We start from the raw sequence: 17,952 nt of genomic DNA, 5'->3' as shown, positions 1-17,952 counted from the left end.
CAAAAATACATATTAGTATCTCAAAGGTACATATTGGTACTAAATGTTTACATATCTGTACCTAATGGTCCATACAATTACCTTCTTAAAGGGTGCTGCCCCACTGACAGCTAGGGTACATATTTTGACTTTTTTCTAACATTGTAGGTCCTTAAGGTACGGTAATCTACCCAAAATTATATTATGTTTTGTATTCCTGTAAAGGTACCAAACGGAAACTTAGGGTACAGCCCCAGTGACAGAAAAGGTACAGTTTTGTACCTTTTTTTCTAACAGTGTGTATATACATTTCTGTGTCAGCAATTCACATACTAGAGGCCTAATTGAAAAGAAAATTGCACTTAAATACACTTTAAGTACACTTAGTGAATGTAATGTAGTATTTTACGCCCTTTTTTTGTACTAAATATACAAAAAAGTCTTTATTAATTTTTAAAATAAACTTAAATACATACAGGTAAGTATTTTTTTTTTTAAGTAAGTAATTGAACTAAAGTACTACTGAAATAGATCTATCCTTTTAGTAAAATTTTAATTAGTATATTTGTAGTGTATGAATTTTTTCTTTAGCACAAAAATATAACAATGTGCTACAAATATAGGCTACTTTCTGTTATTTAACTATATTTTTAGTACATTTAAGTATAAATTATTTTTACCTGGGAGGGTTGGGGGGGTTGGCCAGTGTTGACGAGTTTTTCAGCAATCAATTTCCGCTATTATCCACCAGATTGCGCTCTTACGAAAAATGCGAAAGCAACCCATCAGGTCAAACAGTTTTAACTCTGTGTATGTTTTGATCATCGTTCTGAAATTGATCTCTATCAAAACTCCTTCCCAAAAATGCAATTATTTCAGCTTTTTGTTCAAATGTTGTATTTTTGAAGAAACCTGAAAGGTGATAAAAGAGACCAAATGAAGGTGTGAACGTTTTTTGTTGTTTGAAAGCAGATGGTCTATTCTTTCATTTGATATATGTTTATATATTTAAAGATTAACATTTTCTGAAAGGCATTAAACTTTTGTGAAAATCATAAAAAAAGGTTCCTTTAGTTGGCAACCTTTTTTTTAAAAACGCTGGCAACTGGAAGCAATTTTACGATCCAGTTTCCTTAAATATTATTTTACACAAAGAAACTTTATAAAAGAGAATCAGTAACCAAAGAGATTTGCTGCTCATGAGGGCAGTCATAACTTTAATAAGTAGAGAAAATGATGCAATCTTGTTAAAAAAGTAAACATTTATGTGAATAGGTCAGTTGTTTTTATTTTTGTGATCATGTATCACTTATGTGAGATTTTACATCGTTTTAGTTTATTGTAACTCACGTAACCATTTTAAACACATAGCATATAAGGTTTAAAAAATAAAGATTTATGAATGTCTGTGATGATGTCAGTGGAGTTTTAATGCAATGTAAAGGAGCTTGTGTAATGTTTCTTTAGGTTTTTAGACCACCTCAGCATATTTAAACTTCTTGTTTTATAAAGGAGTGAATCTGTTCATGAGCAATATTACATGAGTTAAACACTGGCTTGACCTTGCTGGATTCACTTTTATGGATGAAATATAAAGGGAAAAACTTCACTACACAAGGATATATTTATTATCAAAATTTTATTAAAAAGAGTATAAAATGTAAAAATATATATTTTATTTAGACAAGTTACGAATATTTAGTAAAAAATATTGTCATCATACAGTATATCATTTCCAAATAATAACCTATATAGGAGTAAAGTATATGTACAAGATGTTTAGTTTAAACAGATTATAAAGACTGTGTTGGTTTAGGTTTTTGTACTGTAGTAATTGTAGTTGTTGTGCTAGTTGAAGTTTTCATATCCACTTTGGCGATGTGGTTGCTCACCCAGCTGGTTTCTGGATCTACACAGATCAACCTTTTGTCAGTCTGAAACCTAAAGAGGGACAAAAAGAGAAAATAAATTTTTAACTAATGGTTTAAAAAATACAGATTGAAATGAAATAATGCTAACACTTTACAATAAATTTGTACTTGACTTGTTAACAATTAGTTAATGCATTAACTAACATGAGCTTAAAATACTTCAATGAAAAATTAATCAGCGTTCATGTTAATTTTGACATTTACTATTTATAAAACCAAGAATTGTAATTAATACATGCTGAAAAAGTATATTGCTCATTGTTTGTTCATGTTAGTTTATTCATTTACTAATGTTTACTAATACAACCTCATTGTAACGTGTTACAGAAATAATATTTGAATACTCACACAATCGCTGGTTTGGAGCAGCTGCTGTCGGTTTTATAGTACGACTTCACCAGTTTCAGAGGAATCTGTGCATTGCTGAACTTAACACAGCATATTGATTTGGCTAAACCAGGGGCAACTGGAGCTAAAATATTAAGATTTGTCAAATGTCATTAATCTGTACAATGATCAGCCAATACTATAACAGATACAATAACAAGAAATGCTTTTAGAAAATGTTTTGTCCTAATCCATGAAAAGTGATCTCACCGCTTGTAGTCAGCTGCAGAGAGCAGAAGATCACCAGAAACATCAAAGCCATCAGATGTCTCATTGTTTTAGATGATGTGAAGAAATGAATCCTGGAGAAGTTGTGTTGAGCTTCAAGATCTCAGAGTTGGATGAGAGATTGATGTGTGAAGAATATCATCTGAACATCTTCTTATATACACAACAGTAGAGATCTTCCTCTAACAGATATTCATCTAAATCCATTTCTAAGTATTAACGCACACTGTTGAATGAGATTCTTCCTCTTCCTTTTTTTTTTACTTTCTGTTATACTAGGAAGAACTGGACCAGTTTATTTGTGGAAAAACGTGCTGTCTGCAAGTTTTTCAAGTTAGTTTTTAGTCAGCAAAAAAGTGTTTTTAAATATTTATTTTATTAATATTTTTACAGTGAGAAACATTTGTCCACCAGCTATTCATGAAAGTTATTTACTGGTTATCATCATATTACAAAAAGGGAGGGAGGGGGAATTGGCCTTTATGAATCACATCTCTTCAATGTTGTATAAATATACTTAATTTTTATTTATGTTTTACTTATGTCTGACTTAGATTATGTACTCTAATATACTTTCAGACAACCAGAAAAGATAAAGAAAATCCTGGTGTAGACTAATAAGTGACTGCGCATAAGAAAAAATAAAGCAGACAAAAATATAGGAAATGCATTGTTGTGACACATTTCTGTGTTGTACTGAACAGTAAACAACAACAAAGATTGGTGTCACAATTAAGATTAGTAACACATCTACATTAGGCTTTGAACAACAACACTTTAAGTCATCATCAGGTCATTGAATGAAACACTGGGAAACATAAAAATAAATAAAAGTATCCTCACTACTTGTATCAGGTGTACACTTAAAAAAATAATATGATCATTGAGGAATGGCAACTTATGCTTTTACATTAACTCATCAAAATACGTTAAGGCATTTTAACTTTTTTATAATTACAGGAATTAAAATATACTGCTGTATATCTCAGTGGTAGAACATTGCATTGGCAGCGCAAAAGGCCATGGGTTCAAACCCAGGGAACACGAATACAGTGCATGTACTTACCATGTGCATACGGTAAATATGTTGTACATTACAAACAAATGTGTGGTACTTACTTTTGAGTATTCACATGGTAATTAAATGGTTACATTAGTGTACCAGTGGTACATTAGTTATCATTTACGTACACTATAACTTACGCTTGCCTGCATGTACTACACATTTACCATGCACATACAATTTGTAAGTACAGGAGTGTTTCTTATTAGTTACAGTTAGTATACATACATTATAAGTATGTATCTGGTATTACGTACTTATCTAGAGTAACATAATAACTAAAAGTAAGTACCACTGGTAAGTACAGTAATGATACCATTTAATTACCATGTAGATACTCAAAAGTAAGTACCACACATTTTTCTGTAAGTACAACATATTTACCATATATGTACAACGTAAGTACACGTACTGTAAAAAAAATGCTACCAAAAATGGTATACCCTCCAATGCAATGTAATGTTAGTCACTTTGGATTAAAGACAAATGTGTTAATGTAAATAAAATGATTTTTACAGCTAATTGGATTATACTTCAAATTTTAAGTTTGTCTTCAAATTTCCCCTTATTCATGTAAATCCATTTCAGAGTATTAACATATTGTAGGATGTAACAAATGTCCTTTTCCTCTTCTATTTTCTGAATATTGCCACTTCCCCTCATAAATGAACAAGACACTTTTTTTAATTCACTGAAAACGTGCTTCAGGAAATGTTGCTTTCTCTTTTGCCAGGTCTGACAAGCTCAGCAGAAATAAAGTTTATTTGAACATGTAGAAAGGTCCTCAATTTGGTATTAATACAGTATATACATATCAGGTACTGATATGCATTCTTACCAATATGTACCTTTGAGATACTAATATGAAACATTTAGGTGCAAAGCTGTACTTTCTTTAAAGAGTACCATCCAGTGACAGCTGGTGACCATTTTTGACTATTTTTTCTGACTTTTGTAGCTTAAAAGAAATACCATTTTGACATAATATCACTGATTTCAAAATACATGGTTACTTCCAACTTACAACAGGGGCTAAGTGGACAATGCCACCAGACCAGACCTTGACCCTTTGCTATGTTACTCTCTTGATTGTCTGGTTTAGATTCAAAAGGTTTGCTAAAGATTAAAACTAACATCAGAAATGTGGACCCCACAGAGTAGAAATACGTATTCCCCCACAAAATCCCCTCATCTTTTTGGTTTACAAGTCTAACTAGAAGTGCCATGATGTTGAACTCCTTCCTCTCGCAAAGAAAGCAAAATTATTCAGTTTCATTCTCAGAACTCAAGCATGCAACTAAAACGAAGACTACGTCTAGCTTTTATTTGCATATAGGAAACATCATTGATCGCAGGTGTAAAGAGCACAGTCAAGGCCATTTCACAAGGTGCGCGGCAAGTGGCAAAATCGCCGCGCGGCTTCAGCTTTTCTCTTGTATTGGAAGCATTTTGTGCAGCATTTAGTGCAAATATATTTATGAAGTGCTGTGTCTGGAGAAGGGACAGGATTTTGGAAGGCGTGTGGACCAACTCTGCTTCACTTATTTTATTTTATTTTACTTGCTTTACTTATATGTCTTTACTTATATGTTTTAGCATTGTTTAAAATGTTGACATACATAAAAAAGCCAAGCTAATATAAAAATATTCAATAAATAAATATTCAAATTCAGGCTATTAATAGAATGTGATTTGGCGGGCAACTCACAGACACTCTGTGGGCAACATGGTGTGTGGCTGACCACTGTACCAAAGGGATAGTTCACCCAAAAAATTAATTGTTTCATTATTTGCTTAACCTTAAGTTTTTACAGATCTGTATACATTTCTTTGTTCTGCTTTTTCTAGTGGCAAGCTGAAAGGGAGGGAGCGGTGTGCTTTCTTTCTTTTAGGCTTAAAAACATCCGTAAAAACTGCAAAATAAGTATGAATAAAATTTCAATTTCGTTTATGACTATCAGAAACATATTTGCTTTAGACTCATCTCAGCTTTGGTTATGAGGTCACAGTCCAGTTAAATCAAATCAATCTAATCTTAGTACTTTTACCCACTTAACTGTTGATTATTTCATTTGAAAATCTATACAGCTGGCTGATTGGGGTAAATTAAAACCAAAGACTCTGTAACTTTAAAATTAAAGACCTCCTTGTCCCTTTTTCAAGACTTAAGTGTAGAGGGGATCGAGCCTTTTCTGTGTGTGGGTCACAGCTGTGATGAGAACCCTCTCTGGCTATTTTTAAGTCCCTTTTAAAAACGTCTGTTTTCCTTGGTATATCAGTAATTTTCCTTTTCATTTTAATTTGGTTCAATCCCATTTGCTCTTATTATGTCTTGTCTTTATTATTCTAGTATTGTTTTACTTACAATCTTGTTATTACTGCTCTTTGGTCAGTCCTGTGGCTGTTTTAAATGCGCTATATAAATAAAGTGAACTTTATCTTTTAATATGGCATAATCTTTTGCTTTGACAAACTTAATACACTTGTAAAAATCCAGTGTCCCATAGTAGTTTCGTCATCATTGCTATTGAGAACTTTAACCACTAGAGAGCAGTAGAGGTTTACACAGGAGTTCCATTAGAAACATGCTGTTGTGCCAAACTCGCATAGTATTTTAGTACATTATAAGAAAATAAACATTTTTAAATAGTTTTATCTTTATTCGGTTTGGTCCTTCGAGACAATCAATAACTTCCACATCAGACTCGGTAAGTACTGTAATTTTCAAACGAGTTTGGTCATTTCAAAACGTTGCCACAGGACGCAGAACATTTTCTACAATTACTGATTGATGTTTTTCACATATGCTATACATGGATATCAGCTGACGTTACTCACTTGTCTTCCGCCATTTTAAGGACTTGAAGTGGTCGCAAAAGAACTAGAAGCTATGCCTTCAATATGCTGTGAGCATCAAAATCGCTATTTTAACAACACTAAGAAGGCTCAACACAACATGATATTTTGCTCGAAGTATCGCCTATGTCTCTACACGTCAGTGCTGGACTGGTAATCTGGCATACCGGGCAAATGCCCGGTGAGCCGACGTCCTTGGGGGCCGGTGAATATAATATGATTATTTTTTTTATTGGCCAACGACCGGCCCATAAAGCAGGGACAGCGGCCCATTGGTTCATTTTCCATACTGACACTGGGCTTGCCCAATAGAGACAGAGCGCCGCGCGTCATAACCTGAAAACCACGCCCACCGGGGGGGAAAACAATCCAACCGTCTCCATTGACTTTGTATTGCGAGAGGCTGCCTCCTTGTCATTTCTGGCTTATAACAAAAAACAGAATAATGCCTAAAAACTGCTGTGTGACAATATCTACAGCTAACAAGCCAAAGAACCCAGAAATAAGTTTTTATAAGCTGTCGAGCCGTAAAACCCTGTCTTTAAGGAGAATAAAGTGGATCGTTGACTACGTTTCCCCCTATTGGACGCAGTTCTACTAATAGTATTAGGCTACTATGAAAAGTTGCCTGTTTCCATTTTTGTGTCTTTAAACGCTCGTTTTTGGGGTCGACAGCTTATAAAAACTTATTTACAGATTAAAATTAAAAACAGAATAATACATAAAAGCTGCTGTGTGACAAGGTGTACAGCTAAAAAGCCAAAAAACCCAGAAATAAGTTTTTTTTAAGCTGTCGACCTCATAAAACGAGCGTTTAAAGAAACAAAAGTGGAAACAGGCAACTTTTCATAGTACTTCTATTAGTAGAACTGCGTCCACTAGGGGGAAACGTAGTCGGCGATCCACTTTATTCTCCTTAAAAGCTGGGTTTTACGGCTCGACAGCTTATAAAAACTTATTTCTGGGTTCTTTGGCTTGTTAGCTGTACATATTGTCACACAGCAGCTTTTAGGCATTATTCTGTTTTTTGTTATAAGCCAGAAATGACAAGGAGGCAGCCTCTCGCAATACAAAGTCAATGGAGACGGTTGGATTGTTTCCCCCCCGGTGGGCGTGGTTTTCAAATTTGCATATCGGCGCTCTGTCTCTATTATCTCTTAACAAGCTCCACCCCTCTGTTTCTTGTGTCAGATGGACAGAGCGATGATCTGACACAAGAAAGAAACAGAGAGCGAGTATCATACAGACGTAACATACATCTCACACTATTTTTGTCTGACCAGCCCATAACACTCATACATCGCGCAACGCAGCCCGTTGCTTTCTTTCTTTGTTTTCATGTAATTCATTAATGGCGCTAAAAGGTGCGGTGGCAATGTATCGCATTTTCCAAAAAAGTTAGCGTAAGATATTTTTTTTCCGAACAGACCGGCCCAGGAGACACCTAATCAGCAGCCCATTGGTTCTTTTTTATTTGACATTTGGCTAGCCCAATCACACCTTTTAGGGCATTTTATGAAGCATGCAGCGTCAGTGTGCGTCTGTCAAAATAAGAGACTACTGAGTACCGAGTGGACGTGTGGTAAGCAGAACTGCATCTAAAACACTGTTGTTAGATATCCTCTTGATAAAACACAGTCAAAAACACAAGTGATAGACCAATTGCTGTTTGCAAAATGACTTTGATGATTACACTGCAATAAAATACAGTGTGGGCAGAATTATTAGGTAACTACATAAAACTTTTGATCACAGTTTTTATCAAACATATTTTACTAATTCCAAACCAAATTAATCTTAATAACTACCATTCATTTTGTAAATAAGGCATTTATAAGTAATACATTATTGTTAATGATGTCTGGCTGGAGAAAAAAACACCTTATATTCAAGTGTGCAGAATTATTAGGCACATTTTCTTTTCATTTAAAATGGGCCAAAAAACCTTTAACACACACACTGGAAATTCATTATTTGATGTCCATAACAAAGATGCCATGCATGGAAATTGCAAAATTGAGGTATACAAGAAATCCTGATTCGGGCAGCAAGGGCATTAAATAGGATAAAAGGAAAAGATATACAAAATTAATGTTGGTTATTAAAATTACTGTGTTTTGGAATTGGTAAAAGGTGTTCAGAAAAAAAGTGATCAAAATATTCTGCACACACTGTAATGGGACTCAGCCACGAGAGTGCGACTTCATTGTAACATTTATCAGGTCTTGGTGTTATCATAAGGTGTTCAGAATGGTTAGTTTAAACATTGTGCACTCACTGGCTAATACTATTATTTTTAAAACCTGCAAAGCCTTTTACAGCGCTTACATTTTTGTAATGTCACGTGTCAGCTCTTATACTTTTCTACTTAATCATTGTGTGGAGTTGGTAGTCAAGTTTGCACAGAGATTTGGGATCCTATGTAGTGGGCCGGTCTGGGCCAAAATGCCAGGGCCAATTTTTTGTCCCAGTCCAGCCCTGCTACACGTGAACTCGAGCATTAAGAACATTCATTGTGAACAGAGAGTTAACTAAAAAGACGGTTTTGTACAACTGACTTTGGATGATTTGGCCTCCGCTCGCCGCCTTCTTCACAGTCAAGATGTATCGATCTCCAATTGCGACGTAAGGAGGGAGGATTGTAAAGATTGATATCTCCTAAAGCATAATTCCATAAAAATGCACGGATAAGTCGTTGTTTTGTCGCAAGTGAAAAACAATATTGACCTTCTAGTTGAAAAAGGAGCCTCATATGAGATTCATTCATTCCCCTTCGGAAATCGATTATTTACGTCTGGCAGAGATGACAAGCGGACACCATAACAGCCAAAGTCAGTTGTACAAAACCTTTCTTTTTAGTAAACTCTGTGTACACAAACAATGTTCTCAATGCTCGTGTTCATGTATAGAGATCCAGGTGATACTTCGAGCAAAGTTTCATGTTGTGTCGCACCTTCTTATGTTGTAAAATAGTGGTAGTTCGGTAGCAGCGGACAGCGGCTGGAAGAACGCATCAGGGATCGAGAAAGCATCACACCCTAACCAAGATATATTTTTTTAAAGTAGCGTTTATTTTCATGACAGTCGAGATCCGACATGTTGTCTTTCGTAGCCCTTTACTGTATCCGTAAGAATCATAGACAGTAAAAGATAAGAGATCCGTAAATCGTAGCAAGGTAGCCAATGCTTGTCAATAGCCTACTGGTACTCGGTAGGTCCTAAAGATGGCGGCATGATAAAGGTCACGTGACTGAAATCCATCTATTAAAAGCCACAAAAGTATGAAAATTGTCTCATAATTGACTTACCCTCGTGGTATTTTAAATGTATTTGCCTAATATTCGTCAGCTGAACAGAAACGAATCATTTTGTCATCATAATGGGGTTGACAGCCAAAATGAGTCACACTCCGGTGACTTAATAAATGTCTTTTAAAAGTGAAGCGATACATTTGCGAGAAAAACGTAAAAATATTTTAAACTTATTTAGCAAAACTTCGCATATCAATGGACACTTGTGGTAAGTTAAAAAATGGCGGCACGTCACGTAATGGTTGTTGCGCGCTTAGCCTCGTCAAAAAATCCTAAAGTATTCCAATAAGAATGTCTAGAATTCCATTAGGAACTGTCTTATAAATATCCTATAGGATAATTTCTTTAGGATTTTAATGGGATAACGTTTTTTCACGTTGTTAAAAGGTTCTGATAACGTTATTTTCCGACGTACTTAATACGACCAAATGTCAGGTTTTTTGAACGTTATAAATACGTATTTTTACAACGTTGCAAAAACGTTTTAGTTTACGTTATCAAAACGTTTTTGCAACGTTGTGAAAATACGTATTTATAACATTCAAAAAACAAGTGAAAAAATTGTTTTTATAACGTTTTTGTGTTTGCTGGGCAGTCATTCAAATAAAGCACAATCCAGAAAATTTAAGATATTCAGAGAAATATTCAGAAAAATATTTTAAACACTTACACTTATTTTGTATGTGGCGCACCAAACTTTAAATATTAAAGGAACAATTTGTAAGATATTTGGAGTAAAATATCCAGAAACCATAGGCCGGTTTTATATATTTTTGTCAATTTGATTAATTAATAATTACAATATCTCTAATGTTTTCAACTAATTGTAAATCATGAGAAAATTGCCATTTTAAACAATGACACGATACATTGATAAAAATAACCGTTTATGATAAAAGAAACGCTCACATTCACAAAATACATGCAAGACTCTACCTTTACAGTAATCTAGTTAATCTGGCAAACACAGGCATCTCTTTTATTATAAAACCCTCTAGACGCATCTGCAGCAGGCACTTATTTTGACAAGACACGTGATGCACATAGTTTCACTCGACGCACAGAACACATATTTTGAAATTACGAACCACACACGAGGGGCTACATACATGTTGTGATGAACTTCACATCGAGCACCCTTAAAAAAAGAAGTCAGCAGCCACCACTGGTGTCAATTTGAGCTTTTCCAAGTGTATTGAAATGGATTTAAAACTGAATAAGTATTGAAACCCAATTCCTTTTGGCATGATTTCACAATTTTTACACACAATTTTCTAGAATGTCATTGTCTACCATGCCGTAGCATTAAGATTAAGTCCAGATAAACCCAACTGAGATATGTTAGGGATTATTGTCGATGGGCTGTTGAATTATTTGAAAATAATGCACACCCAAGGTGGTAATGCAGTTAACATTGCGTTTATCGAAAAATAATGCATACCTGTGAAACATTTCTCAACAGGAACTAAATCTGTTCATTATAAGTGTCCATCTATACTTTTGGCCATATATGTTTTGGCCATATACTAGTGTTATTTTAAAAATAGGAAACATTCATCCCTACAGATCAGCTCAAAGGAGCAAAACAGCTTTAGAAAGCAATGTGTGTTCCACTTTTGCCGAAATTGCTTCTCATCTCATGGGGATATGAAGGCTTTGCTGTCTGCATTGAAAGGAACAGTGTTTTGACCTTTAATTCCTCTCAGTTCCAAAACCATTTAATCTCATATTATTAAATATGTTCTTATCTTGCATTCTTTTCTCAATAAGTTTAGATTTCCTCCTTTGTGGAAGGGTTTTGATTATTTACAGTCTGTAATATTTCCAGTTTCAACATTTTGAATCATTCATTTTTAACTCACAGTTTGTCTGACATATAAGGCTCAAATATAAATAACTGGATGTAAAACTGACAGTGTGGGTACGACCAGTTGACCTTTGTTTGCGGACCGAAAAGAGAACTGTTGGTTTATTTTTCCTTCTCCATTTGAGCAATGGAATACACATGACCACAAAAACCATAAATGTGCTGAAAAACGTCACTGTACGCAAGACCAATAAGGTTAAAAAAGTGTTTCCAAACATTCCAGCTAGTACAAAATAAATAAACCCATACACATTTTGAAAAACACCAATCTTTATTGAAAATACGTTTGTAGCGATACATTTTAGAGTTACATAAACAAAAAAATATAACAAACCTTATATTGATTTGCCTTAAATTACACAACATGGAAAAAAAAACATTTTCTTTAAAAGTTTTTTATTGTCAATTTTTTTTGTGTTATATATAAATATGTAGCTATATATAACTAAAATACTGTATCTTTCAGCAGCTAGCATACATTAGTAGGACAAACGCAAGATAAATCCAAAAGAAAATTATTCAAAGAAAATGACTTTAAGGTACTGTTAAACCCATAGCTTCAATATGCTGAATTATTAGTGACAATGCATTTGTCGGTGAGTGCCTAAATTGCACTGTGCTTCCAAAATATTCAAAGAGGTGGAGGATGCAGGTCACCATGGTTACAGGGTCCCCTGGGCCCCTGCGGGCTTGCTGTTAAAGGTCTCCACGTGCTTCTGTACCCAAGAGTCGGTGGGATTGGCACATATCTGGCTTCCCCTTTTTGTCTTAAACCTGTCAAAAGAACATTTGTTTAATCAAACACGCTCAAATGTAACCCACTTCAACTTTAAAGATGCCTTTAAAGTTGTCTGTCATGTTGAAGTCACACGTTATTGTCCATCTATGTGAAATAAGGTGTTTTCTCAGCTTCACATGTAAACTTCCTTAACCAATCGACAGAGATATGTTGTATTTATTGTATACTTACAATACAGCTTGCATTGGGCACTGCTGGCTTGTCATGCTGTAGCCGGTAATTTGTTTGATTGGCACTTGACGCGATTGAAAAGAGAAACAGCATCTCTTTGGTCCAATACGCATACCTGGAATACAAAGTACATAGGAAATCATTTATCTCTTTGTATAGTGTGATTTCTATTAACAAAGAACATACTGACATATAAAACAAAACAATTCTTTGCATGAGATAAATAAGATAAATATTTTTGTCCCATTGTGTAGGTTTGATGTTAAACTCTGATATTTAACTTTTGTTTGTTTTAAAATATATAAATCTATTATTCGTTTCCATCTTACCTTCACTGATGGTGATGGCACCTAGAATCATCAAAATTGCGGAGAAAACGACAAGGCGAGAGGCAGTCATATTGGTCGTTTGTTTGTTGGACTGGATAAACAGACAGTCAGTCGATGATGTGAAGCACTCAAGTTCAACTTGCTGTTGTGTGATTCACTGTCCTGGCTGTCTGTTTTTATAGAGATGTGTATAGGGGAGAACCCTTAGGTTGTAAAGGGGGATTTTGATTCAAATTCTCCCACTCAACAAGAAAGTCCAGTATCTGCTGTCACCCACATTAGCTTTTGACCTTCTAGTCTTGTTTAGGAAAATAATTCTGTTGTTTTCACGGGACTGCCTGAACAGTAGCGCTTTCAGTTCCTCTGTCGCTACAGCGTCATGATTAAAAAAAACACTGTATTTACATGACATGTCATACTAGACAGCTTAAAGAAACAGTTCACTCAAATTCAGTTACACTTTATTTTACGGTGTCCTTCACTGTAAAAAAAAGAACTCGTTGCACTTAACTTTTTAAGTTTAATCAATTTGAACTTACTAGTGACTAGTAAAAAGTTGCCATGAATTCTAAAAATATTTGTATAATTTTTTTATTTTTTATTTCAACTTTATTTTTATTTAAGAAAGTCTTATATCAAAAAGGTTTAAATGAATTGTAAATTCAGGTTGATTAAACTTTAAGGAGCGGTTTCCCAGAAAAGTTTAGATTAATCCAGGATTAGGCCTTAGTTATGTAAGAAATTTTACAAACATACCTTACAAAAACAATACTGGTGTACATCTTGGGATGAAGCATGACACTGATATATGGAACCCAGTCTCACTGAGTTGCGTATAAATAGCACGAAGTGTGAAAACTGCAATACGATCCATATGATACGCCAGTCCTTCCCATTCACTTAAACCGCGCATCTTTTTTTGTTGTTTAATTTATTGGTTTTTTCAATGTTTTTCCTATTTTTTACCATTTTCTCTTGGGTTTAGGGTAGGGATGCTTAACGATTAATCGCGATTAATCGTTAGCAGAATAAAAGTTTTTGTTTACATCATGTGTGTGAACTGTGTATAATAACTTTGTATAAATAAATGTACACACATGCATGTATATGTTTTAGAAATGTTTACATGTGTATATACATTTGTATATTTATGTATAATTTATATTATATATAAATATAAATACTTAATATATACATTTTTTTTCTTAAAATTATCCATGAATATATATATATATATATATATATATATATATATATATATATACACACATATTTATTATACACAGTTTACACACATATGTGGTGTAAACAAAAACTTTTATTCTGCTAACGATTAATCGCGATTAATTGTTTAGCATCCCTAGTTTAGGGTTAGAACAACTTTTTGTTATATAAAAATGACATCCTAACCCAAACCCCAATTCTAACCCCAACTCCAAGCGACCATAAATGCAGAAAAAAACAAGAAGAAATGTGTATATTAAACAACGTCCTTAAGCAAATCTGAAATCTAACCCTAAACCCAAGTGAAAATGGTTTAAAAAACAGAAAATATTGAGAAACCAATAAATAAAATGACAAAAAAGATGCGCCGTTTAAGTGAATGGGAAGGACTGACGTATCACATGCACGCCAAATTGGAATTGTCGTATGTATTGCACTATTTTTTTACACTTCGTGTTATTTTTATACGCATCTATGAGACTGGGTGTCAGGACAAGATGTGTTTAATTCAAGGCAGCTTAAACATGCATTTTAGTCTGGGACTAGGATAAGCCCTGTCCGGGGAACAGCCCGAAAAAGTTAATTGCAACGAGAGTTGTTTTTATAGTGTTTTATGGTGCATTTAATTAATGAGTAATAGTAATTAACAACATGTACTTATCAGGGCCGGAGTGGGACCCATTTTCAGCCTTGGAGTTTTATGCATTAGACCGGCCCACTTTAGTTCACGACTGCCTATTTTAAAATAATATCAATCACATAATATCATCCTCAGTATTGTGTAAGTTTGCAATAGTGCACTGTTTACTGCAGCCTTGCAATTCATTGTATTATTCAAATATATCATTTCCAATTCAATGCAAATACAATATCCTAAACAATTATCATTTTTGCCATAATAGTGCAGCCCTACCATAAGGTATTTTAATATTATTCAAAAACTACTGATATGGAACAAATGTGTTTGTCTTTTCCCCTATATTTCTACATTTATGTCTTGAGATTACCCGTTGGGTTGAAAAAGTTTGGAAACCTGTGATATACAATACACAAGCAAGATTTATCAAATATACAGGGGAAACAGATGGAGAAATAAAAATCCTCCTTATCTTCATTTTTTAGTACTTAGATCATGTAAATTGCCAAATAACGCAAGGTAGGCATACTTTGTGTCAAAAAATATTCTCCAGGTCCTTTCAATGGCCAATCATGGCTTGGTACTTACTATAGTGTTGGGGTTAGTGTAAGGGGTGGGTTAGGTGCATGTAATTATGCATAATTTACTGTTATACCACGGGTCTGTTGAATGCTGTATTCTAAATTGGTTAAGAAATGTTCCACGGGTATGCATTATTTTTTGATAACCGCACACCTTACTTGTCAAATGTCTTAAAAATATGTTTGTGGTAACCGTGGTAGCGGAATAATTGACTCCGGCTCTTTGAATTATTTGAAAATAATGCTCACCCGTGGTGTAACGGCACTCCGCGTGGCTTTGCATTACCACCTTGGGTGTGCATTATTTTCTTATAATTCAATGGCCTGTCATCAATTATTCTTTACTTATTACTATAATAATTACGTAACGTCCAACAAAGGCCTTTTTTGTCATTATTTACTCATTTTATATGACTTTTCTTGCTGTATAACTTCATACGATCTTTATCATCATTCCTTTTTATATAAAATGATTGTTCATTGTAAAAGCAACAGTATAATTCAAAGTGTAAAGCTTGATAGATGTGATCTTAATAACTTTACACTGTTAAAAAATGCTCAGATGTACCCCAGCTGTCACTAGAGCGGTACCCTTTCAAGTACAGATTTTGTACCAATATGTATCGCTGAGGTACTAATAGGCTCTCTTTGGTACCACACTGTACAAAAGCTAAAGTTAGATTCCTTAAAAAAAATAACTTCAATTGGTAATACCATATTTATTTTTTTAAATGTCACTTTAAGTAAAAAATTATGTTTAAAAAGCTTAATTTTGTTTAGATTACCAATTCAATCTGTAAATTTTCTCACTTTAAGGTGCGGTTTTCCTAAAAGGGATTAGACAAGTCCTAGACTGAAATAAATGTCAGAACTGAAAACGACTTGCACTGACATATCTTAAAATATATCACATATCATATAATGACACATCAGTGCCTTTTGTTTTGCCTTAAAAAAGCACACAGGTAATGTTTTTAGTAAGGCATGTTTGTTAAAACTAGTTATATTTCCTAATAAACAAAGGCCTAGTCAAAGAAATCAGAGGGACACAAGATGTGTTAAAACAACACAAAGTGCATTGTTCCAAAAATAACACAGAGATGTGTTAAGTTCAGAACAACACATTAGATGTGTTAGACACAAGATGTGTCATTTTAACACATTCATTTTAAGAGTGTACCTAATGTGTGCACTTTCAATCTTAGTACAGCGCCTCATGAATCTGTGTTAGCATTTAGCCTAGCCCCATTCTTTACTATGGCTCCAAACAGGGATGAATTCAGAAGCCACCAAACACTTCCATGTTTTCCCTATTTAAAGACTGTTACATGAGTACTTACACGAGTATGTATGGTGGCATAAAATAAAACTTTTGTTTGGATCCTAAGGAATGAATAGGGCTAGGCTTAATGCTAACACATTCACGAAGCACTGTACAGTACAAAGATTAAAAGTGCACGCATTGAAAAAAGATAAGTATGTATTAATTCATCCAAGTTGAGGTAAGAAAATAGTAAAATATTGAAAAACGGTGGTGTTTTCCTTTCAGTGTTACCAATTGAAGTAATTTTTTAGGTGAATCCAACTTCGCTTTTTACAGTGCAAAATGTACACCTGAGGTACTATATGAACTCTTTAGGTGCAAAACTGTACTTTTTGAAAGGGTACCACCCCAGTGACTGCAGGGGTACATATGTTGACCATTTTTCTGACAGTGTAGTGAAATTTGAAGAGCTGTGTAAACTTTATTTTCTATTTAAATATTCTAGAATCTGTGTTTCCACAAAATGCGTTTTGGAAAGACACACAAAAAAAATTGATTTTACCCTTTAAAAAATATTAATAATAATATTAATAAATATTATTATTATTATTTTAATGTGTTAATAAAATATCCTTAATTTTTTATCATTTCAAAATGTAGATTCAAGTTTTTGTTATTTCAGGAAAAACAATTAAATCTTTATGGGGCCTGTACGGGAAACCACCCCTAAGTCGTGGAAACATTAGTAAACGATTCTAATTACAAATAAAATAGCTAAAAGCAGACAAATTGTTAAATTTTATTGTTGATTGTATAAACATATTAAAAGCTACACTGGCGCCACTTTAGATAAAGCAAATGCCCCGGAAGGTATCACATCCTCTTTTGAAAAACCATGTTAACGCATGACAAATGACATCAGCCGCATCTATGATGTGAACTGTTGACGTCTTATTTAGACACATAGGCAGTTTCATCTAAGGCTTAAATGTCTAATATTCGGTTAGAAAAGACGTTTCATTAACACAATTGTTTAAAAGTGCTGACAAGTGATTGAAATGAAAATTTTCTCTCATATAAGATGCTGCTGAATTTAAATGTACTCCCCATGCATAATTGAATGTGTCATAATGAAACAACAGTCCAGTCAGAAGTCATGCTTTAGTAACCATGTGTATTTCTATCACAAGGGCTTTGATTTAATATACTCTAACTTAAATATACTAAAATATACTTTTGCACAACATTGAGAGGGAGTGTGGTAAATATTTCACACAGATTTAGTGGACACTTTCTGAATAATAGTTGGTTAGAAGTAATGTCAG

At 34.0% G+C, this 17,952-nt stretch overlaps 2 protein-coding genes across 2 annotated transcripts; both read right to left on the bottom strand.

The window, feature by feature from the left end:
• Positions 1-1,603: 1,603 nt before the first annotated feature.
• LOC135758885 (C-C motif chemokine 4-like) lies at positions 1,604-2,754 on the bottom strand. Its single transcript, XM_065273591.2, has 3 exons — positions 2,508-2,754; positions 2,259-2,382; positions 1,604-1,920 (listed from the first exon to the last, which is right to left on the bottom strand). Exons 1-3 carry the CDS (start codon positions 2,569-2,571, stop codon positions 1,773-1,775), a joined length of 336 nt encoding a protein of 111 aa, XP_065129663.2. The 5' UTR covers positions 2,572-2,754; the 3' UTR covers positions 1,604-1,772.
• A 9,174-nt stretch (positions 2,755-11,928) lies between these two features.
• On the bottom strand, positions 11,929-13,247 carry ccl35.1 (chemokine (C-C motif) ligand 35, duplicate 1). Its single transcript, XM_065273534.2, has 3 exons — positions 12,922-13,247; positions 12,593-12,707; positions 11,929-12,396 (listed from the first exon to the last, which is right to left on the bottom strand). The coding sequence occupies exons 1-3, from the start codon at positions 12,989-12,991 to the stop codon at positions 12,285-12,287; spliced, it is 297 nt and encodes a 98-aa protein (XP_065129606.2). The 5' UTR covers positions 12,992-13,247; the 3' UTR covers positions 11,929-12,284.
• Positions 13,248-17,952: the final 4,705 nt, after the last annotated feature.

This window comes from Paramisgurnus dabryanus, chromosome 23 (assembly GCF_030506205.2).
Source record: "Paramisgurnus dabryanus chromosome 23, PD_genome_1.1, whole genome shotgun sequence".
Taxonomy (NCBI): domain Eukaryota; kingdom Metazoa; phylum Chordata; class Actinopteri; order Cypriniformes; family Cobitidae; genus Paramisgurnus; species Paramisgurnus dabryanus.
This window is presented reverse-complemented; position numbering and strand designations above follow the sequence as displayed.

What these genes read in the sequence shown, in the direction of transcription:
- ccl35.1 (XM_065273534.2), bottom strand. Translation starts at nt 12,991, where the DNA reads ATGACTGCCTCTCGCCTTGTCGTTTTCTCCGCAATTTTGATGATTCTA. An exon ending in TGCCATCACCATCAGTGAAG is followed by an intron (nt 12,708 to 12,921) that starts GTAAGATGGAAA and finishes TTTGTATTCCAG; the next exon opens with GTATGCGTATTGGACCAAAG. An exon ending in TGCCCAATGCAAGCTGTATT is followed by an intron (nt 12,397 to 12,592) that starts GTAAGTATACAA and finishes TTCTTTTGACAG; the next exon opens with GTTTAAGACAAAAAGGGGAA.
- LOC135758885 (XM_065273591.2), bottom strand. Translation starts at nt 2,571, where the DNA reads ATGAGACATCTGATGGCTTTGATGTTTCTGGTGATCTTCTGCTCTCTG. An exon ending in TCTGCAGCTGACTACAAGCG is followed by an intron (nt 2,383 to 2,507) that starts GTGAGATCACTT and finishes TTAATATTTTAG; the next exon opens with CTCCAGTTGCCCCTGGTTTA. An exon ending in TGCTCCAAACCAGCGATTGT is followed by an intron (nt 1,921 to 2,258) that starts GTGAGTATTCAA and finishes GTCCCTCTTTAG; the next exon opens with GTTTCAGACTGACAAAAGGT.